Source organism: Crocodylus porosus, unplaced genomic scaffold, assembly GCF_001723895.1.
Source record: "Crocodylus porosus isolate Cpor-Errol unplaced genomic scaffold, CroPor_comp1, whole genome shotgun sequence".
NCBI classification, from domain to species: domain Eukaryota; kingdom Metazoa; phylum Chordata; order Crocodylia; family Crocodylidae; genus Crocodylus; species Crocodylus porosus.
The window spans coordinates 200795850-200820095 of NW_017728906.1; the positions used below are offsets into that span (position 1 = coordinate 200795850).

General features: G+C 49.8%; 1 protein-coding gene across 1 annotated transcript in view; it reads right to left on the reverse strand.

The window, feature by feature from the left end:
- Positions 1-24246, reverse strand: part of MOGAT2 (monoacylglycerol O-acyltransferase 2) — a 45442-nt gene that overhangs the window by 5024 nt on the left and 16172 nt on the right. The window contains exon 3 of the mRNA XM_019530514.1: positions 4689-4893. Within this exon, the coding sequence (XP_019386059.1) occupies positions 4689-4893 (205 nt within the window). The remainder of the gene's footprint in view (positions 1-4688; positions 4894-24246) is intronic.

Genomic DNA, 24246 nt, shown 5'->3' on the forward strand with positions numbered 1-24246 from the left:
CTCTAGACCAACACAACCTACCACCTCTAGGCTAGCAAAGCCAACCACCTCTAGACCAACACAACCTACCACCTCTAGACTAACACAGACAACCACCTCTAGACTAACACAGCCGAGTACCTCTAGACTAGCACAGCTAACCACCTCTCTCTACTTGTGTTTGTCTAGATCCCCTCCATGTGCCTGAAGGTTACTTCCTCCTGCTCCACGTTTCTACGCCACCAGAATTTATCCAACCTTGTCCAGCCCTAAATGAGCTGGCCCCTTTAAGGGAATTTGCAGTCAGCCTCATTAGAATCGGGCAAATCATTGACTTTTTGGTTCAGTGGCTGAACCAAAACATTTAGTTTAAAGTCAACTCTCCAAGAAAATGTTATCATTTCCTTGCCCCTGGACCTTGGCAAAAAAAAAAAAAAAAAATCCTTTTCAGTTTGAAGGAAACATTATGTTTTGATTCTAAAGATTTTCTGTTTTTAAGATTAAATTTATGCAGATTTGCACTCAAAAAAGCAGCTCAAAGCAAAAACAAACCAAAAAACCATAGGGTATCATTCTGAAAATGGCAACACCTGTGTGAATTTTTTTCGAGCTCTGGTCTAGGTTTCTGTTTACTGAAACCCTGAGGATCTGTGCTGAATTTGGCAACTAGTTTTGCTCTGCCTGAGCCTGCATTTTCGAGTGAATAAGCTCTTCATCCAAAACTGCTGTTCTGCTCCAAGGTTCACCCTGTGACAGTGACTTAAAATGAAGGGCACATCAAAAATATACATGACAGAGACTTAAAATTCAGTGGGATCCTTTTTTTTATTTATTTTTTTGGTGTCAATAACTCTTCTAAACACAGCGGGCATGTCTACACAAGATACTAGAAGTGCACTAGGCTAATTCTACTGCGCATTTGCACACCATGGCGAAAGCCATGCTAATCAGTGAAATTAGTCTACTATGCATTCGCATCATGTAAAAAAGATGTGCGGGCACAACTGCGCAATTGCTCCTATTACAACATGTTTAGTACCTGCTATTACAGGTGCTAAACTTGAGGCGCTGTAATTATGGTGCATTAATGCACGTGTAGACATGCCCAGTGTCATGACTCTTTATTGCTGATCCAAATAATTTTTTCACAGGAGATGCATGGGGCACTGCTTTTGTGTGGGTTGTGGGGAAATTGGGAACTAAAATGAGTGATGTCTCTGGCTGCTGAATGTAGACAAGACACGTTTCTTGCTGTGACGATCCCACCTAGACTGGAGTCACTGCTGTGAGTGCTGTGTGGTGTAGACAAACAGCATAGCCACTCAGGCAGCATAGCCACGGCAGCCAGAAGTGGAGGGTTTAGGTCTCCCTGAGGAGATGGGATATCAGGAAGGGTTTGAGAATGGAGAAAGTGTTTGGCCATCATGGTCAAGGAGGCTGCTCTAAAAGCAGAGGCATCACGGAGAAGGGAGCACTGGTCCTCCGATGATTAATACCTTGAAGAACAGGCAACAGCAACCAACGCTAAAGAGGCCATGCTCAGATAGTGTTGGGGCTGTTGTGGCCTCCTGAACCACAGCTGAATTTCTCCCCCATATGTTTCCTTGCTTCATAACCTGGCTGCTTCTCCTGCCAGCTCATTCTGCTGGGCCCTAGATGGTGTCGGGTGCGCTGCGGAGGCCTTTGCCCCAGGCCTGCAAGGGCACAGCTGCAAGCTGATGGATGGGAACTGGGGCGGCACTTGGGAATGAAAAGCCCACTCCCAGAGAAAGCCTTCGGTGGAGCTTTAAGCATGCGAATAATGCAGCGTGATCACAGAGGCCTGGTCCTCCACACCCACTGAACAGGCTGTCCTAGCAGGGGCTATAATAAAGTTTGGACAAACCCTTGGAGGAATCGTATTAACCCAAACTATGGCTGCATGTGTCTCTATCTCCCTCAATGCCACAAATACCACTGCTGACCTCCACGAGACCACCTGCGTGCGCAGAGTAAAGCAACGTTTAAGTCGGGGTTTTTAACCCTGTTAGACCCCAGGCACCCTTTGTTAGGCTGAGGGCCCCTCTCACAAAATGCCAGCTCTTGGCTTTCCCTTGGGTTTTTTGACTGCAGAAAAATAACAGAGCAAGTCTTCCTTTGCAAAGAGCTCAGAAAACCCACGGCGAGGCAGAATGGCTTAAACACTATGGATTCCTATTTGAGAGAGCTGGGCTGATCTTGCAAATCACGTTTGGACAAGTAACCGTGCTAACACTGTGCGGCACCCTTGAAAGGATATCAAGGTGCCCCAGGATGCCCTGGCACTTCATCTGAGAATCACTGGCTGCAGTGTTTTGCTGCATTAGGGCCTAAAAGACCCCTGGGCTGCTGGTGATGAATAAGGAGGAATGGGGGCATCATGTTTGAGGAAGAAAGGACTGAGACAGGACTGAGACCAGTTGCTACACTTGGCTGGTGGTGTGAAGGGAGCTGTCTTATTGAAGTAGAAGAGAGATTGACCATTGACTTCAATGAGAGCCGCATCCGGCTGCAAGTGATTTCATGGAACGGCAAGTGCTGCCTTGACCTACTCTGTATGCTGTGCCTGCCCTGGTGTATCCTCAGCATCTGTCTCCTGCATCTCTTTAAAAGATGGAGATTCGGCAGTGGTAAGGCCCCGGGGTGGGAGTCAGGGGGCCTGCATCCTAGTCTTGTCTCCGCCACTGGTTCACAATGCATCTTGGGCAAGTGCTTAAGCCTAACGAACAAACCTAAGGCAGTTAAGTGCCTGAGGCTCCTTGAATGTGAGTGGGAACAGGGGGCATTTATACACGTACGTTTTCATATACCCACACATTTACATTTTCAGATAGATTAATCGAGTATGCTCTGCATGCCAGCTGGCGCGCCTGGCGCTGCATCGCTTGCAGTTCTGTAAGTGGCAAAACACGCGTCAGCATAGAGAAAATGGGTGCAGTGAACTTTTGAACTAAAAATCACCTTCTCTGTGTTTTAGTTCAAAAGCACACTGCTGCCATTTTCTGTGTAAAAAAATGGGCACTGATATGTGTAAAAATGCCCATGCCTAACTCCCACAGTTCCCCTGGAGAATCTCATCTATCCACCCTCCGTTTCCATTTCCCCAGTTAATATTTTTCCATTGCTTGCTCCCTATCCAGCATCCAGAATATTATTTTCATCCATGAGATCAGTGTATTGGCCACTGCCTCTCTAGCAGGATGACTTGCTATTTGCATCCTGTGTCCCTGGCAGCAGTTATCTGCCGCAGCAGCATTGTAAGAGGAGACACTTTTCTTCTCCTTTCATAATAGCAACAGCAAGTTCTAACCTGCCTGTTATTTAGACATGAACGAATTAAATGCTCCATCCAGTATGTGGGAGATTGAGTTGTTCCTCTGAGATCAGACTTGATTCTCTGCTTTGAAAATGCAATGGGTGCTGTTTATGTGTGTTGGTGATAAAATAAACTTTTTTTACTGTAGCATGCTGTCAGAAATGCTGAGGGAGGAAGGAGGATCCTGCAGCTGAAGTATTCAAATGCACCCCCCCCCAAGAGATCTGGGTTCAAATCTCACCTCTGCCACAGGTGACCTTTGGCAAGTCACTTAAACTGCTAGTTTCTCATCTTGGATCTGAAGGCTCCCTCTAGATTATGATGTCCAGTAGAAGGGGAGCACTTCAAAGCACAGCTATGTATTTGTACAGTGCCCAGCACAAAGAGGCTCCGATCTCGACTGAAGTCTCCTGACACTAAGAGTAATCTAAATAATGATGAAAAACTGTTAAATGAGGAAAGAGGGGAAGTGTTAAGAAGACAGAGTGGAGACAGAAGGGCTCCACATTCAAGATCAAGAGGCTTCAATTTTTATGTCACCTCTACTCCCTGGTTGCGCATCTGCTTATGCTCAGGGCAGGATCCAGAGGGGATCTATCCCCCTTTCAGTTGACAATGCCCCAGAGGCAGCAGCCAATGACTTTTCAAAGTCCCTGAATCAGGTAAAAATCCAGCCCTGCTTCCCCTCTGTGCTCAGCAGCACTTCCTCTCTCCGTCCCTCCCCTTTCCCTGCCCACCACTGTCTCCAGCTACCTCCAGAGCTGCTCCTGCTCACTGCGTCCAGGTCTGTGGGGAGCTAGGGACAGCAGCAGCAGTGGGTGGGTTTCCTCTCTGCGTCCACTCCCTTCCAGCCTGGGAACTGGTGTTGGGGAAGGAAACCTATCCCCAGCCACTGCTGCTGTCTCCAGCAGAGCTTGGCTCTCCAAGCAGCCCCACTGAAGCAGGGCAGGAGTGGCTCTGGAGCCTCCTCCACTGCTCCCAGGTCAGCTGGAGACAGCAGCAGGCAGGGGAGTGGGGAATGGGAAGGAAAGGCCATGTGCAGCTAAGCATGGAGGGGAAGATGAGGGGGGAGAGTCGTAACTGCTTGAGGGACTTAAAAAAAGACGCTGGCTGTTGCTTCTGCACTGCAGTCTGCCTGCCCCAGGGTGGGGAGAGGCTGGGAGCAGGGTCACCCCCCTTTACCAAACCCTGGATCCACCCCTACGGTACAGTAAAGAACATCTGACAGCAAGCAGTTGATGTGCAACTGTTAAAGCCTCGAGCTTTTCACTCCCCGCTCCCAAAAAGTGTAGGTCCCATTTGCTGCAGGCATTCTAGCTGCAGCGGCGCTCCAGGACTTAGTCCTGCCGTGTGCCCAGGCAGCCGCCCTGCTTACCTCCACTCATCAGGTAATCCCTGAAGAAGGGGACTCTGAACCAGAGAGTCAGCATCATTAGGTGAGAAGTGAGTCCCGGGAACAGCTTCGAAAACCCAGTTGCCTCCGTGCAGAAATTCAGGAAGGCGCCGGCCACCAGGACGCCGTGGGGATGGAAGCCGACCAAGTAGTTCTTCCTAGGGTCCAGATCCGCTGTTTTCACCAGCTAGAAGTGAAATGGGAAATGGGAAGATATAACATGCCTGCGGTGGGGGTTTGGCATGCAATCAAGCTGCTACTGGAGTGAGGAGGCTGCCTGCGTGGTTCTCATATGGGTGATCTGCCTGGGGCAGCCGGACATGCGGCCTCCAGATTTGAGCAAGAGAACCTAGAGGTAAAAGCATTGCCTACCCCTTCCCCGCACTCCTGCTTAGCTCCTGCTTAGGGAGCACCTGACTGCAGAGCCTGTCTAGAGCCGCAGAGCGGGGCAAAATTCATTAGGCAAATCCATCACTCAAAGACATCCCTGCAGGAATTTCGGGCAATACTAGCTTCCTTGAACAGTCTGGGTTTGGGGGCTTTGCTAGTTGCTTCTGGGCTTTGCTCTTTAAGACATGGGGCCAGGAAGGATTTTTTTTCCCCCTCTGGTTGCTACAGGGGCTAGGGTTGTTTTTTTTTTTTTCAAACTCTTCATTAGCTCTAGGTGTTAGCTGCAGCTAATGTTCATGCTAGCACTCAAAAACCTGGAGGTTCCTGGTGAGAAGGTCTTACCCCTCCCCTCAGGGTCAGACTGACCACATGTGGGATTGAGTGGAAATAGTACCCCCTGGTCAGCTCAGCATGGATTTCTCGAGCGTACTGTATTTCCTCGAATATAAGATAACCCTGATTATAAGACAACCCCCCAATAATTAGATTCTATATATGGAAAATGTATACATTTGATAAAAATGTTCAGGTATAGAATCAAATTACTGGAGGTTTGCCTTGAATTTGTCCCCCTCCTGCTGCTACAGCAAAGAAAATAAATCTGGGGGGGTCAGGTAGTCCATTTGACCTCTGCCCCTCAACCTCTTCCCCCTGTAACCACTCCCCTTATCCTTACTGTCAGACCCTGCTGTCCCTGAGCACATGGAAGTGAAAAACAACTTAAAAAAAACTGACCTTGAAATAAACATAGCTGTAGAAATTTGCATATAGTACCCATAGATTTAGTTTACTCAAAATTGATGCATTCTACTATTTTTAAAACTGCTGTAAGTATCAGCACAGGTACTCCATAAACACACGTTTGAGCAGCAGTTTGGCACTTACTTATATTGAAAACACACTATGCATGACATTAATCCAAATCCAAAACACTCATGATTTACCACATGGTAAATTGAGCTGGGACCCAGCAGAGCCAACAGTTTCAAGCCATGGTGACCCCACAGCTCAGCACTCCTCAGTATGTGTGGGTACTGCAGATACCCCCTCACAAAGGGTCCGTGTGCTAATTGGGCCCCCCTCATGAATGGTATTGGGTGTTCTTGTCATGAGTCCTGGGATCCTCCAACAATTGATATGCAGGTGAGGCACAGGGCAACATGGTCTGGCTTCACCTCATGGAGTGTGGGGCCACACTATATGCAACAAACTGAGAGAAGAGTCAACAGAGGTATTCTGGGTGAACTCTTTGGGTCCCCGTTAAGTGATGTTTGCATTTAAGGCTGGTGAAGAAACAGAATCATTGGAAATAGGAGAGAAAGGTACATTTGAGCTGTGGGAATAAATGATAAGGAAATTGAAATGTATGCAATGTAGTGGCTCACCATGACTTCAAAAAGAGTCAGCACTAAGGGGGACTGCTCTCAATGGGCACTATCATATATTTTATTCAAATAGGCTGCACTAACCTATTCTTACACTTGACCAAGCAGCAAGGTACTCTGACAGTCTGCTTTGACCAGCTTATCTCCTGCTTCAGGAATACCCTGTGGAAAACTAGAAGCCTGCTCATAAAACAGATATGTGAACCCCTTAGTCAAGGGCGGTGTCAAAATGGGACTGAGTGAGATGTACTAGGACTATAGGAATACAGTAGAAGATGATGGAGAAGAGATAGCAAACATTATATGGAAGATAGGGGACTGGCATAGACTGTTCAGACGTGGGTACCCTGAGGTGAGCAACAATGATGATAAAGACAATAATGATGAAAATGATGACAAGTATAATGATGATAACAAGTATAATGACACATGAAAGGCCTGAGGAAAGTGGTGGGGGAGTTGGAGGAGGGCACTGAGGCAGTTCTTTGCATAATTGTGATGGGTGAAAGCGATGTTGATGGTCATGCAAGGGTGCAGGTACACGGCTGTGCAGCGCAGTTATAATGGGAATGAAAATGGTGTAATTGTAAAGGTGTGTTTTGGACTAGCAAATCACAAGGCAGGTTGGTAGAGGTATAGGCATTACATAAATATATAATATATATGTTAAATATATATAATGTATATTTAATATGTATTGTGTGTACACACACACACACACACATATTTTGCACAAAAAAAGCAGCCTTTTTGCCCCATTTGAGCCATGTGTTTTATCGTCATGTTCAGTGTTGGCAGCATTTAAGCAACATCATACAGTAGTTAGCTTCCATTACTGAGCACATGCTGCTTTTAGCAGCAACTTAACGATAGGCAGCATATCATATTTAAGGAGGTTTCCTTGTATGTGAATGTAAGCCAAAGGGTTTTTGCCCCATGCTGACATGGGGGCGGGGGGAGACTTCATCCTGTATTTGAGTAAATATGGTATTTTAACAACAATTTCCTGTCCTTGCAGCAGCAGGCCATTGACAGTGGCCTCATCCCCTTGCTTTACCTGCGGCAGGTTAAGGTGTTCTTAAATGTTTTTGGGATAACAGGTGTTGAATAACAAGGTCGTTTGTATCCGTTTAGGAACAGGTGAGACAAGCACTTGTCTTAGATGGTTTAGATAGGGCTGATCCTGCCTTGAGCGAGAGGCTGGACTAGTTGACTTCCCAAGGTCCCTCTGAGCCCTACTGTGCTATGATTCTGTGTCTTTGGCTGTCGAAACCGGTGCGCTCGCCTACCCATGTTAGCCTGATGAGCTGTCAGGCGCAGGCAAATTTTACATTTCCATCTGTTTTAAAGCCCTCTCTCACTTCCCCTCTCGATGGGCCTTGTGCATAAGACAGTATCAGATCTAACTGTGACCCCCTGCTGCCTCTGACCACCCTGATCCGTGGTGCTAATGTAGGGGCAGCTGATTAATTTGTTGGTTTTCCTAGAAAGGATCGGTGACAGCGGCAGGTCGGTCACGAGTTTTTTTAATCCTCGCGGCTTATTTTCCATTTGTCATGAAATGCTATTGACAGTACACATGTGCCCGTTCATGCGCCCTCTCCTAATGAGGAGACCTTGATGAACCCAAGTCCCCTCGGTGCATCGGAGCACAGGTGGTTAGCAAGAAAATGGACTGGACGGGTGACTTAAGTGGTCAGGAGCATTTCCATGATTCATTCCATCTTGAGCAATCTTGTTTTACATCAGCATTTCCTAACTATAAGGTCCATTTGCATAAGACCTTTCAGCCTTGTATAATTTATAAATGGACAAGCAAACAAGATGGAAGAACCATTTAGGTATCACTGAAACCAAGTCACCTCTTCAGGGATACTCAGAGGCTGTTGAATGGGTTCGACAATGCTACGGGGTGGTTTAGGGCAGGAAGTGAAGAATATCATTTTCAGCTGAATCAGAAAAGGACTTGTAAGGAAGTAAGCAGCGGCTAACAAAGGCACTTTTGTCCAGTGATTAAAACGGGGCTGAGAGATCTGGGTTCCTAAACCGGTTCTGCTGCAGCTCGAGGCCTGGTTTTCAGAAGACCTCAGTGTTTTGGGTGCCCATGGCTGTGTCTACACGTGTGCTTTAATGCATATTAGTTTATTTTAAACCATCACAAAAAAACGTACAATCTCACTAATGCACATTAAAATAGGCGAGTGCACTTTTTTTCTAGTACCTCACAATGGAGGTACTAAATTTAATGCATGTTAGCAAAAGCGCATTAATGAACATGTAACATGCACCCCATAAGTGTTACACAGGCTTATGCTGATTGTAAGTCCCTTTGAAAATATGGTCCATATTGAAAACTTGGCCCCAGTAATGGATGGTGAGCACTTAGAAAGCTGGTTGTGTGTGACCTCAGTCTCCCCTCCTGTACATGGGGAAAATATCACGAACCCCCCCCCTGCTCCTGGACTTTCAGTATTAGCCCTGGGAATTTTGCAATGTAGGCCCCTCACTTTTAATCCTTACAGAAGAGGGGAGAGTAAGACACAAGCCACAGTTCCTAGGACTCCTTACTCCTGCCAGAAGATGGGAAGGGGAGTTGGCTGTACAAGGTGTAGGACAGGCTAGGACCAGAATGACAGGGCTGAAACAGGCCCTGGGACAGGGCATGAAACAAGCCCATGGTACAGGACAGTCTAAGATATTCAAGATACAGATTGAATGCAGTGCATCATTTGTTCTGATCATTGTATAACAGGAGGGTTGGAACGTACAGGAGCTTTGTAGTGGCCTAGGGTGCATGGTGTTGTGCTAACTTCCTCGTCACCGGTACAACTGCCTTAACCCCAGCCTGAAGTACTAGCTAGGCCAAAGCGTGTTAGTGCTGTGCTTGCAGGTGATACACCTGGCTGCATCTTTGTCACTGAACTGAGCCTGGGGTTGATCTTTAAGCCGAGATTAGTGCTGGGATCTCCTGGCTGTGACTGTCGACACCGCAGTTCCCGCGACTTCAACCCTGACAACATATCAATAGCACCCAATGAGGACAATAGCAATGACACCGATAACACTTGACAACGCCTGTCTCTTCAGCATCGGTGACAGCACCCCACGGGCAAAACCAAGCTCTCCTCCCCTCGTGCCGCATTGTGAGCAAGAGCAAGCAACCGTTGTCCTCCCTTGCATGTGGCTGCATCTTCCATGCAGCCTCTCCTAGTATGGGAGGCCTCAAATGTTGCCTGTATAAAATGGGAAACTTGGGGTCTGCAGCTCACAACACCAGTGGGGACCACAGCCATCGTAGCAGCTTAGTATCTCAACTCAGGAGTCAACACTTTTTCAGCTGGATTCACTTCCCCTTCCCACACTCAGATCTAGGACTTTGCTCTTTGTCTAAGGCCCACCAGCTCAATCCATCACATGAAAACCCCCATATTACCCACTCTTCACACCTCTAGCCCTGCCTGTTCTGGTTTCACACTTCTGCAGTCCCAACAAGGGGAGTGAGCTTGTGCATGATGCTTCTGCCAGTGCAATCCTGCCCAAGCTGTCGGGGCACTCCTAGCTGGGCGCGCCGGCCATAGACGGAGTCATTTTTAGAGCCTGGATACACATCACGCTTACAGGGTTTGTACAGCCATGTAAAACACGCCAGGATCCAGAATGGACGGACAAGTGGATTAGCCTAGGAGAGCAGATTGTCGGCTGCTATTACTGCGCCTTGCCATCAAATGACAGGAAAGCTAGTAATAGCCCTATTTGCCTTACTTGTCTGTCCGTTCTTTGTTTACATGGGTGTAAAAGTCAACGGGGCATGTGTCCTGGTCACACAAAAGTCCCCTGCATCCACATACTTGGTATAGCACAACCCTATTTCTATCCCGAGCTGCGCTTTCTCTAGCACCTCAGTTCTCCGGCCTGCCTCCCTGCCCCATCTACCGCCGTGCCAGCACTAGACACCCCCAAATCAGGTTCCTTATCTGGATATACCTACATGGTTTTGTCCCAGCAGTTGGTACTTGAAAAGGAGCTACTGGGCACAGGGGCAAGAGCTGCTGGGAAAGAGACTTGCCAACCTGCTCAGACCCCAGAGGGATGGTGAAGTACAACCAGGTGAATCTTTTCTACAGCCCCACCGTATAGGAAGTCTTTCCTGCCCAGAGCAGGGGTGGGGGTGGGCCTGATGATCTCACGGGGTCCCTTCTAGCCCTAAACCTTGGTGAATCTGTGAACATCATCCAAGGCCCCTTTGTTCACATTGCACAGCGGGCAAAAGGCACAGGAGCCAGAAAGGTAGGCTGGTCTTATAATTAGGCATTTGCTAGGACTGGGATTTAAGCCCTGGCTTTGCATAGATTAATTGTATGCCCGCGGGCACCTTGGTTCCCAGGTTCTGCTTCCAAGTTGTAGGAAAAAGAGATCCCCTCTGTCTGTCGAGCAGCTGCTTTCGACTGTGAGGACACAGACCTTACTATGCACGTACATCCCGATGGCGCGTGAGGGATCTGGAGCAACCAGTTCTGTGCTCTGGAGAGGGATGGGCTGTTTCTTCACGCCGACGTTAAGCATCTACCTAGCCCAAGTCAGTGGAGAAGCCAGAGGCCCGCGTTCAAAGCATCTCTGCTCATTTGGGTCAGTTTTATTACTGGAGCCCGCAGCATGGGTGAGACCCTACTTTCTGCTCTGACCCCTATAGCTGCCCAACTATCTATCCCCTCTCACCGGAGGCTGTGAGCACATCACGATGCTCAGTGCAATTATCCTCCTGCCCTGTCCCCCAATCTGTGAAGCAAGGTGGTGCTATTATATCTCCCATTTAGACATGGGAAACCGAGGCACAGAAACTCCATGGGGATTTAAACCCAGGTTTAGTGCCGTCACCATCAACCATCCTTCCTCTTCCCCCTGGGATCTCGTAAGTACAATAACTAGATGATTCAATCCTGAGTCTTTTTTTTTTTTTCCTTTTCCTTTTCGTTCAGTCACTTTTCTTCTCTTACTCAGAGCTCAGGCTCTTCCTGAGCTCCTGGCTATACCTGGGTCGTGGGCACAACGTGTACACACTGGGAGGGGAGTTGCATGATATGGCCTGGCTGCTGCGCAATGTCATCTTCGTGGACACCTCAAAGGTCGCAGCGACTTTGAGCGCCTGCGTTAAGGTTGCCAAATTTGCCTGCAGCTATTCCAGGAGATTTTTCTTTTTTACCAACATAACGTAATTGTACGCTCGTCCCGTTCACAATATCCATCTCCCGGATGGCTTTCAATAGTCACCGAGAGATCAGTGCCGATTCGGGCAGACTCCCAGCCAGTCTGGGAGGGGTGGCAACCTTAGCCTGGTTATTTAAGGTGCGGAGTGACAGGAACGGTCTTCTTCTTCCCTCCCCCATATAACTGAGGCTTATATTTTGGAGCATTTTCACTCTGAACTGGCACAGCTTGGCTGGCAAAGCTTTGAAGTATAGCCCAGACCTCTGCCATTAACACGGGTGACACTTTTGGGAGAGGAGCCGACAAAGACTGATCGCTGGGGTAGGACTGAGCACAGCTGTCCCTGCTGTGAGGTGTTTGAGTTGAAGGTTGTTGGCGGGGCAAAGCGTGGCCTGGCGCTCGGCACGGTGGCCTCTCTCTGCTGGGTTCATCCTGAATGACTTCTCTTGCAGCCTACGAGAAGGTCAATCGCGAATGTCCTGGTTAGCTTTGTGAATGTGTGGGGGCCGGAGGGCAAAACAGCTCGGATTTTGTCTTGCCCTTAGCATGGGGGGATGGAGAGAGCTCTTGAGAGGGGATAGAAACGGGGCTGTGCAAAGCCCAAAGAGAGACTGGAGGACAGAGGACAGTGAGGGACACGGTGCTTCTGGCCGAGTGTAGACGGAGCCCCTGGCATGAGAGAGAGGGCAATGGCATTAGTGGGTGGCCCTGAAACAGGTCACATAAGGGTGAAACCAGGAGGCTTGTAAGGAGAAGAGGAGGACGCAAGGATCCCAGGGGTTTTGCAATGAGCTTGGCCTGCAGAAGGAACGACGCGTGTGACCCCCAGCAATGAGTGTCCCTCTCCACCTCAAAACAGCTCAGCAATTTAAGGACCGGGGCCAGACCGAGTAGGTCGCAGATCAACACAGCTGCAAAACCAGAGGCGAGGTCCTCTTCTCCTGATTGCTACCTAAGATGCTCTTCACCCCTCAGCAATTCAGTGCCATTATTATTTACTCTAGTCACTAGGCATCAGCAAGTCTCCTAAGGAGACTATACAATGGACCAGCAGACACTGCTGGTAGAAGACCACTGCATTGCCTGACTCTCTCTCGTGCTCAAGCTTAGTCTATCACTGTACTCGCCTTCATTTCCACTTCTGCTCTTGCTTTCCCCAAATACAGGGAAAAACTCATCACTCGTCAGCTGCAATAAAGGCCAACCTGTCACCTTCAGTTCCCTGCCCCTTTCCCAGGGTTTCTTCTAGTAATCAACAGAAGACATAAAAACCTCAAAACAATAAGACACACCAGGAAAGAGTCCTGCTCCATTTGTAGAAGCCAGGGAAGGAAGGAGGATGCTTCACCCAAATCACATTGGGCTGGCCATGTTCATTATGCCCATCTATTCTCATTAGCACTTATTTATTGTTTCTAAAGCCCATACAGTGCCAATACAACCCACTCCCCTTGCATGCACATCCATCCACACAGGGGCATGTGGGCACAGACTAGTCCTGCCAGATTCCCAGGGAAGGCTGCTAAGAGCATGGGCTTTGCAACTGTCTGCATCCACCAGCAGAAATGGGCCACCGTGCTCGTATTGCATCCTGTCAAAAGCGAGTATCCTGGCCTTTGGAGCCCACCCACCCCAAAGGCATTGTATTTGCTTGAGAAACAAGCCTTCTGGACGTGCTTCTTCACATTCCCAAATGCAAGCAGCTCTTTGTTTTGCTCTTCAGAGCTGGGTGGAGTAGGTGCTATTTGCTGGTTAATCATTCTCCTTTATACCACCCCACCTTTCACCTTGAGTCTGAACGGAGAAAGGCCCCGCAGCATGCACCGAAACGGGCACGTAAACATGTTTTCCTGCTGGATGCAGATCCCGCATGGGGAAGGAGGCCAGAACTGTTAATATTTCACACAACCTGCTCCTCCGGGCTGAGTTTATCTCAGGGACGCAGCCTGGCAAGAGTCTCCCAGGACAGGTGCCCGCTCACCGAGATGGAAGATGGAGAGGTCACAGAAACCCTTCCCTGGGGTTGTCATGCTCCCATTGTTCCCACTGGCACCAGCATGAGGGTCTAGTCCTGCTTCCTGATCAGGTTTATCGAACAGCTGAGCTCTGGTTATCTCCCTCCCTCTGTCGCCGGGCCGCTGCATGTCTCTACATTGGGCAGACAGGGAGATGGCTACGTGCAGGGCTGAATAAGCGCCACTCTGACATCGGCTGCAGGAAGACCCAGAACCCTTCAAACCCCCCGGACCCTCCATCGCTGACCTCAGGATTGCTGTCCTCAGGCAGCAAGATGGTAAAAACCAGCGTGAAGGGGAAATTGCAGAGCAAGAAACCGTCCGCAGACTTGGCGGAGTTAAGCTTGGTTTACACGGGGGCTATGGATTCTCCCCTGGACCAGCTTTTGGGACCCCTTTCATAGATTTCATAGACATTAGGGCTGGAAGGGACCTCGGGAGATCATCGAGTCCCTTTGTTCCTATGGGTCCTATGGGCTCTTTGCTTGCATGTCTCTCCCTGCACTGTCCCCCTCCCCACTTCCTCTGCCTCCTCTTCTCCCACTTATTGGGCATGTCTACACGTCACCATATGGTCATGTTGCTGCAGCGCCATGCATTAGTCCTTCCTTTTGGACGCACTGAAGCACAGGGCAGCAATTGCCCATACTGCACCACGTGTGTGATGCAGGCCTAGATTTTGCTGCTACTTTGCCGGGGCAGTGCACTAAAACAGAGGAGCACGCTGCTATGGCGAAGCAGCTGCCAATCACGCATAGACTCACGTGATCTCTATGTCACCGTTCACGAAAGCTTGCGTGCTCCATACGCGTCTTCTTTAGTTAGTCTATAAGGTGCACCTCTGCCCTGCCTTCTGCCTGATGACTAACACGACTAACTACCTCGCTTTCCTCTGGTCTCTGGCATTTGGTGTTCTGCGTAAAGTGTCCCTCTCTGGTCCTAGACTCCCCTCCGTCCATTTGTCCATGGGCAGCTCTAGAAAATGGGCGAGACCCAAAGGAAGGGTTATCCAGCGTCCTTTATAAGGGACCTGCTCGACCATGGACATCTTGTGTGACTTGGATCCAGCCTTTTGGGCCTAGCTCTTCTAATACAAATAAACCCAAGGATGATGTGAAGTTGCGTGAGAGGTAGACGCCTAAATCCTTTGACGATCTGAGCTGGAACATCTGGTCCCCTGCCTCAGTTCCACATCTGGAAAGCGGGGATTATAGCACTGCCCGGCCGCACTATTATTTGAGGATAAACGCATTCACCTGCTTGAGTTGCTCAGGGGCGAGTGTAGCGGGGACCACGTGAACACCCCCGACAGAATCAGGAGCGCCGAGCGCTCACATTGGTTAGCTGCTGTATATGCCGGGGTTTCAGTGTTGAAAAGTCTTATTATTTATGCTCCAGGGCATAAGCCGGGCTCTCATTGAGGGGGTCAAGAGGACATTTGCTATGTGGAGTGGTTATTTCACGATGGCCCGTTGCAGAACTGGTTGCATATCTGTCTCAGGGAGCTGGCGATGGCTGCTGCCAAGGACTGATACTGGTGAAGAAGGGCCACTTGTCTTATCCAGGTTGGGAAATGCTACGTTCCTACTCAGCAAGTGGTTTGCATATACGCGTCTGGGTCTATGGGGTGCTGGAGACCCATCCTCCATGCTCAAGGACTAGTGCTTTGTCATTCTCTGCGATGGCTGCACTTGCTGTGACTAGATATTTTCCAAAGCTGTATAGAGGTTTCAAGATGGACATAATCCTTGCCAGTAAATGCAGGTTTATGCCAATACTGAATTAAGATTAGGCTTGCCTCATCCCTGAGCAGGGGAGGGATGTGACTGTGAGCAACCCGGTCCGTCCCGTCATGATGCATCAGTCTGGTGCCTCTGACTCAGAGCATCCAGCCCAGAGAGATTAGGCCAGGCTCTTTTGACACAGAGAGATCTGACAGGAAGGGAAAGAGAAACTTTGTGAGACTTGACTGCATGTTACTTTTGGCCCTTCTTTCTTTTCCTACCAATCAAAGAAAAGTCAAGTAAATGGCCAACGCATTTAGAAATTAAAAAGCTGATGGTTAACTTTGTGGACCCTGGTATAAGCGTTCCCAGTTACAAATAAGGCCAGCATTTTGTCCAGGCTATGTTGAACGATTCTGGACATTAATGGGCAGGTTTCTTTTAAACTCAAGTGCATTGGTTAGGACCCAACGCACCAACTGCTGCCTCGGGGACACAATTAAGTAACTCAGGTCATGGCTTTTGTATGTAGCTATGAGAATGAGTGAGACACAGGCTGGAAAATCCTGAATGGCAGCTCTCAGGGATTAAGCTGTGCTTTCTGAAGACCGGCAGGCTAGATGTTAGCTCTCAGTTGCAAATTCAAAATCTAGTGGTTTGGGGTTTTTTTTAAGCTGTTAAGAGCTTGCCAGCTGCCTTAGATAACAGGGAGCGTGCAGTTAGATGACCCCAGTGTTTAACAGACATTTCCTCTAGCTTTGCACAAAGGAAAAGCAGTGGGTAGAGGGAAGCAGAAAAGGAAGCTGTGAATGGGAATTTAAACCAGCAAAATGGCTGCTACTGCAGTGTGTCAGGGTTATTCTGCCGTTACAGAGACCTGACTCTGAAGACAAGGACGTTGCAGATGGATTTCCCCATCTGAGCTCAGCAGGGCTCTTGCTTCCTGTTGCTTCAACCAGTGCTGGTGCCAGCACCAGAAACAGCCAGTTTAGAGATGGATTTTTTTTTTAAATGACTAATTGGCAGAAGGGGATGGCTATAAGGGCAGTGTCCTTAAAGTTATACCTTTCCAGGCCTCACTTAGCCCTGGGTATCTGCCTTTCTAAAATGCTGAAGATCTCTAACCACCTTGTAAGAAATAAGGCTGTGAAGGTGGTGAGTGTTATCTCACCCAGGCATTTCTTAATCGGTGAAGTGAGGTTTGGCCATGACTTAATGGCCATGCTGGTTTGGAGCCCAGGACTGAGTCTCTTGCTCTCACCGCTAGTCAGCGGACCACTATGCGAGCGGTCTGGGTAGGGAGCGTGTCTGCATCGCCATGTCTTTACACTGATGTAGTGCAGTGGTGCTCAACCTCTGTCCCACAGGCCACATCAGGCCCCCGGAGCCCATGTTCATGGCCAATCTTTTGATATCACCCGTCTCCTATTTCATCCCCGGGCTGTGGCTTGTCCCTTTATACTTCGGCTCTAACCACTGCTCCAGGCGGACCACAGCTCTGTCCCCGACTGAAGGGGGTTGTGTGGATGGATGTGGCGTAGCGCAGTCCGTCTGTCGACCGCAGCAGGCCTGGTGCTCCTCACCACCCTGTGCTGCTGCCTCAGTCATTTGCACCTGCCTTCCAGCTGCATTTGCTGCACCCAGCCACCCTCGAAGGTTGGAGGGTGGGTAGAGATGCTGGGTGTGGAGAGCCGTGAGTGGGGCAGGATAGAAACGGGGGGCAACTGTTATTCCCCGAGGACCGATTCTCAGCTGAGCCGGGGGGTCTGCATTGCACCGGGTGGGTTTTCAGTGCCTTCCGGATGGATTTCCCCCCCTGGCTCTCAGAAGCAATTGTGCACCGGCCAGAGCACGGATGCAACCTCCTGGGCTCAGGGGCCGATGCCCTTGGTTTAAAAGAAAAGTCCTATCTGGGTAACTCTGCTATCTCGGTGCCAGCAGGGGAAGCCTGCCCTGCAGTATCTTGGCAAGCCCCGCGCCCCTCCATCGTTCCCCGAATGGCAGCGTAGCCAGTCCTGTGCAGACCTATAGCTGCAGAGGGGGACTTTGCTTCCCTCGGACGCCCCCAAGGAAATGGAGGCACGCGCCAGCCCTCCCTCCCATCCTCCTTCCAGCCGCCGTGCTCAGGGACCCTATCTTTCAGGAGCCTTCACACTCCCTCCCCAAAATAACACTGGGCAGAGCAGACCGGCGGCTCGTCTTGCTGGCTTACCCACGGTTCACCCCCGTGAGGTCTGCTGCCAGGATATGGGAGGATCAGAAGGTGCTTTTAATCTTCCAGAGGCGACTAATCCCATCACGCTAAATGAACTCAATATACGCCGGCGCTGCAGCGTGCCGAGGTGGGGCCAGAGCAAGTAGCAGAGTCATTTGTTTCAGTCCATTAAGGTGGGAACGCTCCGCTGCGGCCATTTCTGCCTCCAGCGCCTTGCCAAATGCAGCGCTGGGAGGGTGGGAACGGCGCTTTCCCACCATTGTGTCTCGCTCACGCCTCCATAAAAACTGTGCTGCTTGCACCCCCGGGCGCGTGCTCTGAGGCTTGAAGGGCCCTCATGCCCCCGGAGCACGTGCCCACTTTCCCTGCTTACAGAAAAGCAGCGCTGGGTGCCTCGCCAGAAGTGGGGAAGTCGGGTGTCTTCGTGCAGCCACAGCCACTCCGCCGAGATTGCAGAGAAGGGTCTGGCTGAGCAGGGAAGAGGTTTCAAGTCCATGTTTCAGATCCGGCCAGAAGGCAAAATGTCCCACTTTTCTCGCTCGGTCAAACCCATCCTCCGTGATTGCTGGGGTTGGGATCGGCTGAGTGGGGAAAGCTCTATGCAGGCTTTAATTTTTTACTAAAAGCCTTTAGCCCCAGGTTTTGTGGCATTTTCTGTGACCTTGTGAGATGGAGTAATCTCCACCATAACAGCACTTCCCTGCAGGATAACAGCACTTCCCTGCAGTCGTGAGCATTGGCCCACCTGTGTTTGGAAAAGGCTTGTAAACCAAGTGCTGTAGGGACTATTTGGCTGTAGCTGCAGCTAAATATTTGGGGCAAAAGAATTATTTTTTTTCACAGAAAAAAATGCATGCAGAGGGCAGCTGAAAGAAGTCCTTAATTAGTGGTTAATCTGCCACCCCCTTTCAGCCAAAAACGGAGGGGAAATACGGTCTAAGACCCTTTGATTTTTCACGTGGAAAGGTTTTGTTACTACATTTAGCCCATTTGAATGTCAAAACCAAGTCAAGAATACTGTCCCTGGAAGTGAAATGCTTTGCTCAATGGGAATAAAACTACTGTCGTTTCTGGCATACAATACATGCCCTTTTCCCCAGAGGCTGGAAACCGGAGTATGCGCTATATATGAGAAATACAGTAGAAGCAGGTGCTGCTACCTCCTGGCTGTATTTGAAAAGCAAAATCTGCAGCAACCCACAGGGAGCAGAGCAAAGAGCAGGCTCTGTTCCCTCCCTGCTGTGACTCAGTTGCTTACTACAAGGAAACATCTTTTTTTCTTCATTCTGCCTTCCAGAAACAAGGGGCACGTTATATTCCCAGGTGTGTTGTACACGAGCAAATAAGGTATTTGACTCAGGCACCTAATTGGGGTTCGGGGGGATAGTTATTATGCAGTTCCCCTGCTGAGGTGTACCACATATGCTTTCACAGAAACCACAGAAATCAGAGAAGGGCTGGAAGGGACTTCAGAGATCATTTAGTCCAACCTCCTGCCGCAGGCAGGATCATCCCTATCCAAACCATCCCGTGCAACTCCACTGCCCAACCTCTTAGTAAAACTACACAACACAGGACATCACAACTTAACCTGCCACAAGTGAAGGAGGGGGACCACAGCAGCCACGTCCTGCTGCTGGAGAAGGTTGCTAATATACACTCAAGTCATCTCAGGGAAGAGGCCCATGCCTCCCACTACAGAGGAAGGCAAACACCTCCATAGAAAATGCCTTCCTGACCCCAAATAGGATGATCAGTCAGACCTTGAGCAGCGGGGCAAGACCCTCCAGTACCCAGGAACCTCTGGCTTTAAGTCCCAGTCCAGTCAATCCTCAACCCTGGCTGCAGCCAACACCCAAAGCCTCTGAGGAAGGCTTAAAAAAACCCAACCCTGACAAATGTAGCAGAAAAGGGGATGGTTGAGTAGGACTCCCCTCCAGCCCCAGCAACACCCAGAAGCATGGGAAATACCTATAGTAGGACATAGTCGTCACTGCGCTCAGATCATCCCCAACCAGGGACTGTCCTTGAACACGTCCCATGATGGGGACCCCATAACCCCCCGAGGCACCTATTGCATTGCCGCCCTGCTCGAACAGTGAAGAAGTGTTTCCCGACAGCCGATCTAACTGCTGCAACTTCAAGCCATCGGTCCCTTTACAGAGGGTCGCTTGGATGGGCACTTTCCAATGGAGGGCTGCCACCGCACTCGGATCAAATGCATGTTGGCAAGTGGAAACCTGGACCTCGCACCCAAGGGCAAGGTCACATCAACCCATCGCTGTGCAGTGAGGACACAGAACTCACCGGCTGGCTTTTCAAACCCTTTGTCTCCATAAAGGATTATGATGGGCCCCTGGGATTGCCCAGACAGGTTGTATGCAGTCTGGAGGCCATATGCGTGCAAGTGCTGTATGGGGCGTATCGCTCTGCTGCACTGTCCAGTGGTTGCACAGAAAACAAAAGGCAGGGCAGGGTGGCACCTTCTGGACTAACCCGTCCAGAAATGCACAACCTTCCTTAGGCAAGAGCCTGCTTCGTCAGCTGCCGCGACATGTTGAGAACAGCAGCATCACCTAGCACTGGCACTGAAATGCTGCCGTGGAGTAAAACTTAAAGGCAAGAGGCCCTCTTCTGGTCACATCTATTTTCTACATCTATTTTCCGCTCACAAATTCAGATCTCCTAGGCTGCACCTTGGGATGGAGTAGAGAATAAGCAAACTGGCCGCCTGGAGAGAGATGCAGGGAGATATAATTAAATCGACTCCGCTCTTTCTGCTCATATTCAAGAGGAACAGAGAGGAGGATTCCCCTCTCCTTTCCCACCGTCACCCCCAGCCCTTTATTCTGGCATCCTACAGAGGTACTAGCCCACTGTCCTACTTTAAGTACCCGTGAAGTATCATAGACAGACAAGGTTCTTTGGGTAGATGCGATCTCTTGTATTAGACCAACTAAATAGTTGGAAAACTTGTTCTCTGCAAGCTTTCCGGCACAAACGCCCTTCTTCAGGTGTAGGGAGTATCTGCTGGTGTTTGTGTGCTCACCTGGGTGGAACAGAAATATGCAAAATGCAGGTCTGTGAAAATGCAAATGCTTGGCAGGGAAGATCAGAGGGAATGGGATTTAATAGGTGCAAGACAGGTAGGCAGGGTTGCCATCCCAAAACCCCAGGTAACCGCTCTACATTTTACCAGCTACATTTTATCACTGGTCAAGATCCCCCCTTCCACGAACACCAGCACACTCTCCCTAAACCCGAAGAGGAGTCTTTGTACCTGAAAGCTTGCAAAGAACAATTTTCCCACTATTTAGTTGGCCTAAGATATCATGTTTATCCAAAGAACGTGTCTGCTTATGTCCTTAGACCCACATAGCTATAACCAACACCCCCCAAAAATGCAAAGTATTATAGAAACAGAGAGAAGTCGGGCTGGAAGGGACCTCCAGAGGTCACATTTAGTCCAACCTCCTCCTTATTCAAACTATCCCATACAATTCATAATCTAAACTCCTCTGAAAATACCCTCAACCCTGACACAACCAGACCTAACGGCCTACGTATTGTGATAACACTTTTTCTCTGGGACCATCAGGCCTGGTGCAAGTGAATTCCCATTCATGCTGCCCATTTAGAGGCCTGTCCCTGTGTCTGTTTTAATGGGATTCAAAGCCCAGCACAATGACAGCCACAAGATAAACCCAATCTGTACAGAAATAAAAGCAAATAGTAACTTTCCAAGGGTTTTTTTTTTTCCTAGCCAGCCTGTACAATACAATACAATTGCTCTTTTCCAGAAGTCTAGCTATCCCAGAGTGGGCAACCGGTGTATTAGGCCAGGTGCTCTGGTTTGTTAGAGCCACAGCATCCTGGCTCTCACTCAAAATGACTATGGGAGTTGTAAGGCTGGGCAGCAATGCATTCTGGGAAATAGAGCAAAGCTATATAAGAGCTCACTGCAGAAAGCAGGATGGACCAAATAAAGAAGAGGGAGCATTTATTGTGTGGTTTTTTGGGGTGGGGGTTGGAAAATATAAGCAGCAACGGCTGGGTTGGTCTGGCGAAGGGACGAGATAGGAAGTCTCCGTGGGCAGCCAGGGAACTGCGGAAAAGTGGGGTGGTTTGAGCTGGAAAGCCAAGCATTGTGGGAACATGGGGACTGTTTATGCGTCTCTCCTGGGACGCTGCACAAATTGCCTGATGTCAAAGGAGCCTGTGAGCCCTGAGCCAAAATGGGAGTGGACAGGTCCCAGCACTGAGATCCAAGGGGGCTCCTTCGAGGAAGAAGAGGAGTCCATGCACAGCATAACAGCTGCAGGGAAACTGAGGCAGCAGCTGCTTTACTGCGAGGCGATGGTACTGCACCACTCGCGGTGCCACTTAAAAAACCCCCTCCCACAAACTGGTGTTGCCTGTTGCTCTCTATGTGCAGCAAAGGCAACTTCGATGGAAACCCCCACTAAAACAGCAGAGTCTTTAAACTCTGCCTTAGCGAATGCCAGCTTCCAGGGGCTGTGCTCCTCCTTCTCCCAGAGCGAGCATAATGTGATTCCCTGGTGCCTGGGCTGCGGGAAAGGAAAAGAGGATTTGTCAGCTTGGGGCTCCTGAAAACTGGTAGAAAAGCTCCCTTTGATACGAGGAGGAAGGCTGGCAGGCGGGGCAGCAAACTGAGCTGAACAGGCTGACTCAGACTTACTCTGGTTTAACTGCATTAGCTAGAGGCGGGATATGCTGTTCTCTGCCTGGCGGACTTTGAAATTGGTGCAAATTCAAGATACTGCAGATACCGCACACCCTCCCTTTATCTGATACCGACTGGCTACGTGACAGCAAAGCTGCTTCACTCTGTGAGCACCTGACCAAGAGCAGGCGTAGCTGTTACCTAGCGGTCTTGGGAGAGCAGTCCCTGATAGCACAGAGCCACATGCCACTTAAGTAGCGCTGACCACGTCTTATTGCTGTTTCCTTCCCCCTGCGGAGCTCGGCCTTGCTGACCTCTATGCTGGGGACAGAGAGCAAAAACAGACATAATTTCCTCCTTCCAGCCTTGGATGCACAGAGTCACCGTGTCCTGGAGAAAATGAACCTCCCTGATTTCCACCTCCTTTTTTGGTATTGCAATGCTAGTAACAAGGGGAGAAAAAAACCCAATCTCACTTGCCTGCTGGTTACAAAATACTGCTCCATGCTGCCATTCTGGCACAGAGCGCTCGGCCAGGCCGGACTTATTCACTAAATGTTCATGAACGGAAAGTGCAAAGCCAAAGCATGCCAGGTGTGGGGGAGCCAATGCTAAAATGCAAGGAGGCGCAGCCTGTGGGGACACATCACCCCCCTGCACAGCTTGGAAACGCCAGATGCGATTCTGGACTGTTTTACAAAAGATGGTTTGGCAAACCCACCTACATCTGGCATTATCTCACCGGTCTGCTTTCAGCGCCGGCCCTGGGTGTCTTGCCAGGGTAATGGCCAAACTCACGAGCCCCAAACACAAGCATCCCTGATCCCTGCAAGTATTTACTTTTGGCTCTGCACAGAGGCATGCCAGGACTGTGCTGATGAAGCCAAGCACTGCACGCCAAGGCCTGTCTCCATCTCTGTAACAAGGCTGAGACTTGGCGATTCACGTGCTTTGAACTGTGGCTTAGTAGCCGGGGGCGGTCAGGGGACGTGTTTTGTGCCTCCATGAGCTACACTGGAGGCCGTGTTCCCAGATCCAACTGGTATCAGCTGGAACCAGGCACATCCTTGACAGCGCTCTGCGGCCAACGCTGCTCCTTTCGTGGGATGTGGCATCTGCAGTGGGAGAGTGAACGGGGACCTGCTTTTCGGTGGCATGGCCATGCCTGAGGCCTCTGCTGCCTGCCCTGCTTCTAGGGATCTCCCAAGGAAGGAGGCAGTATTATTTGGTGAGGGTTGAGGGCTGTTTTGCTTGGGTATGTCTATATAAGCTCCCTGCTGCTCTTAGAGCTGCTGCTGAAAAATTAGCTCTGCCCCCCCTCACATGCCAGAGAGGTCCCCTGCCACCCCACTGGAGATCGGTCCCTTGGGAGTGGTGTGGAGCCAGTAGAGACACAGTATTTGCTTCATGAAGGGTTTCTTAAAGAGGCTGCATGACCTGTAGGTGCCCAGACTCTCAATTAGGCTGGTCTCTGCCAGTCACTCACTCGCCGACTCTGTAGGATGTTGCTTTTCCTTGCCGTGCTGACTTCAGTCTGACTAAATGCTTGTGACGGGCCCTGCAGATGGTTCCAGGCATTCATGGAAATTGCGACTGTGGCAGGGGTGGAGCTGGGGGTGGGGGGTGCGGTGGTGTAGTTGTACCCCCGCTTTGATTCCTGCTGTACCCAAACTTTAAAACTTTAAAAGTTGAAAACCAACTGCCTGGGAGGGGCAGTGGCATTTCTATTCAGGCAGTGCAGAGGCAATTGACTTCGTGGTGCTTTCTAATCCACCTCATTCCTACTAATCTCCTTTCATTCCACAGGTGTTAATGACCCTCCCTCCTTTTCACTGGTCTCTCCGGTCCACTCTTCAAAGTATCCTTCCTTCTGCAGTGCTGCTGTCTGGTAGCCATTCCTGGTACTGCGTCTCTTTTATTTC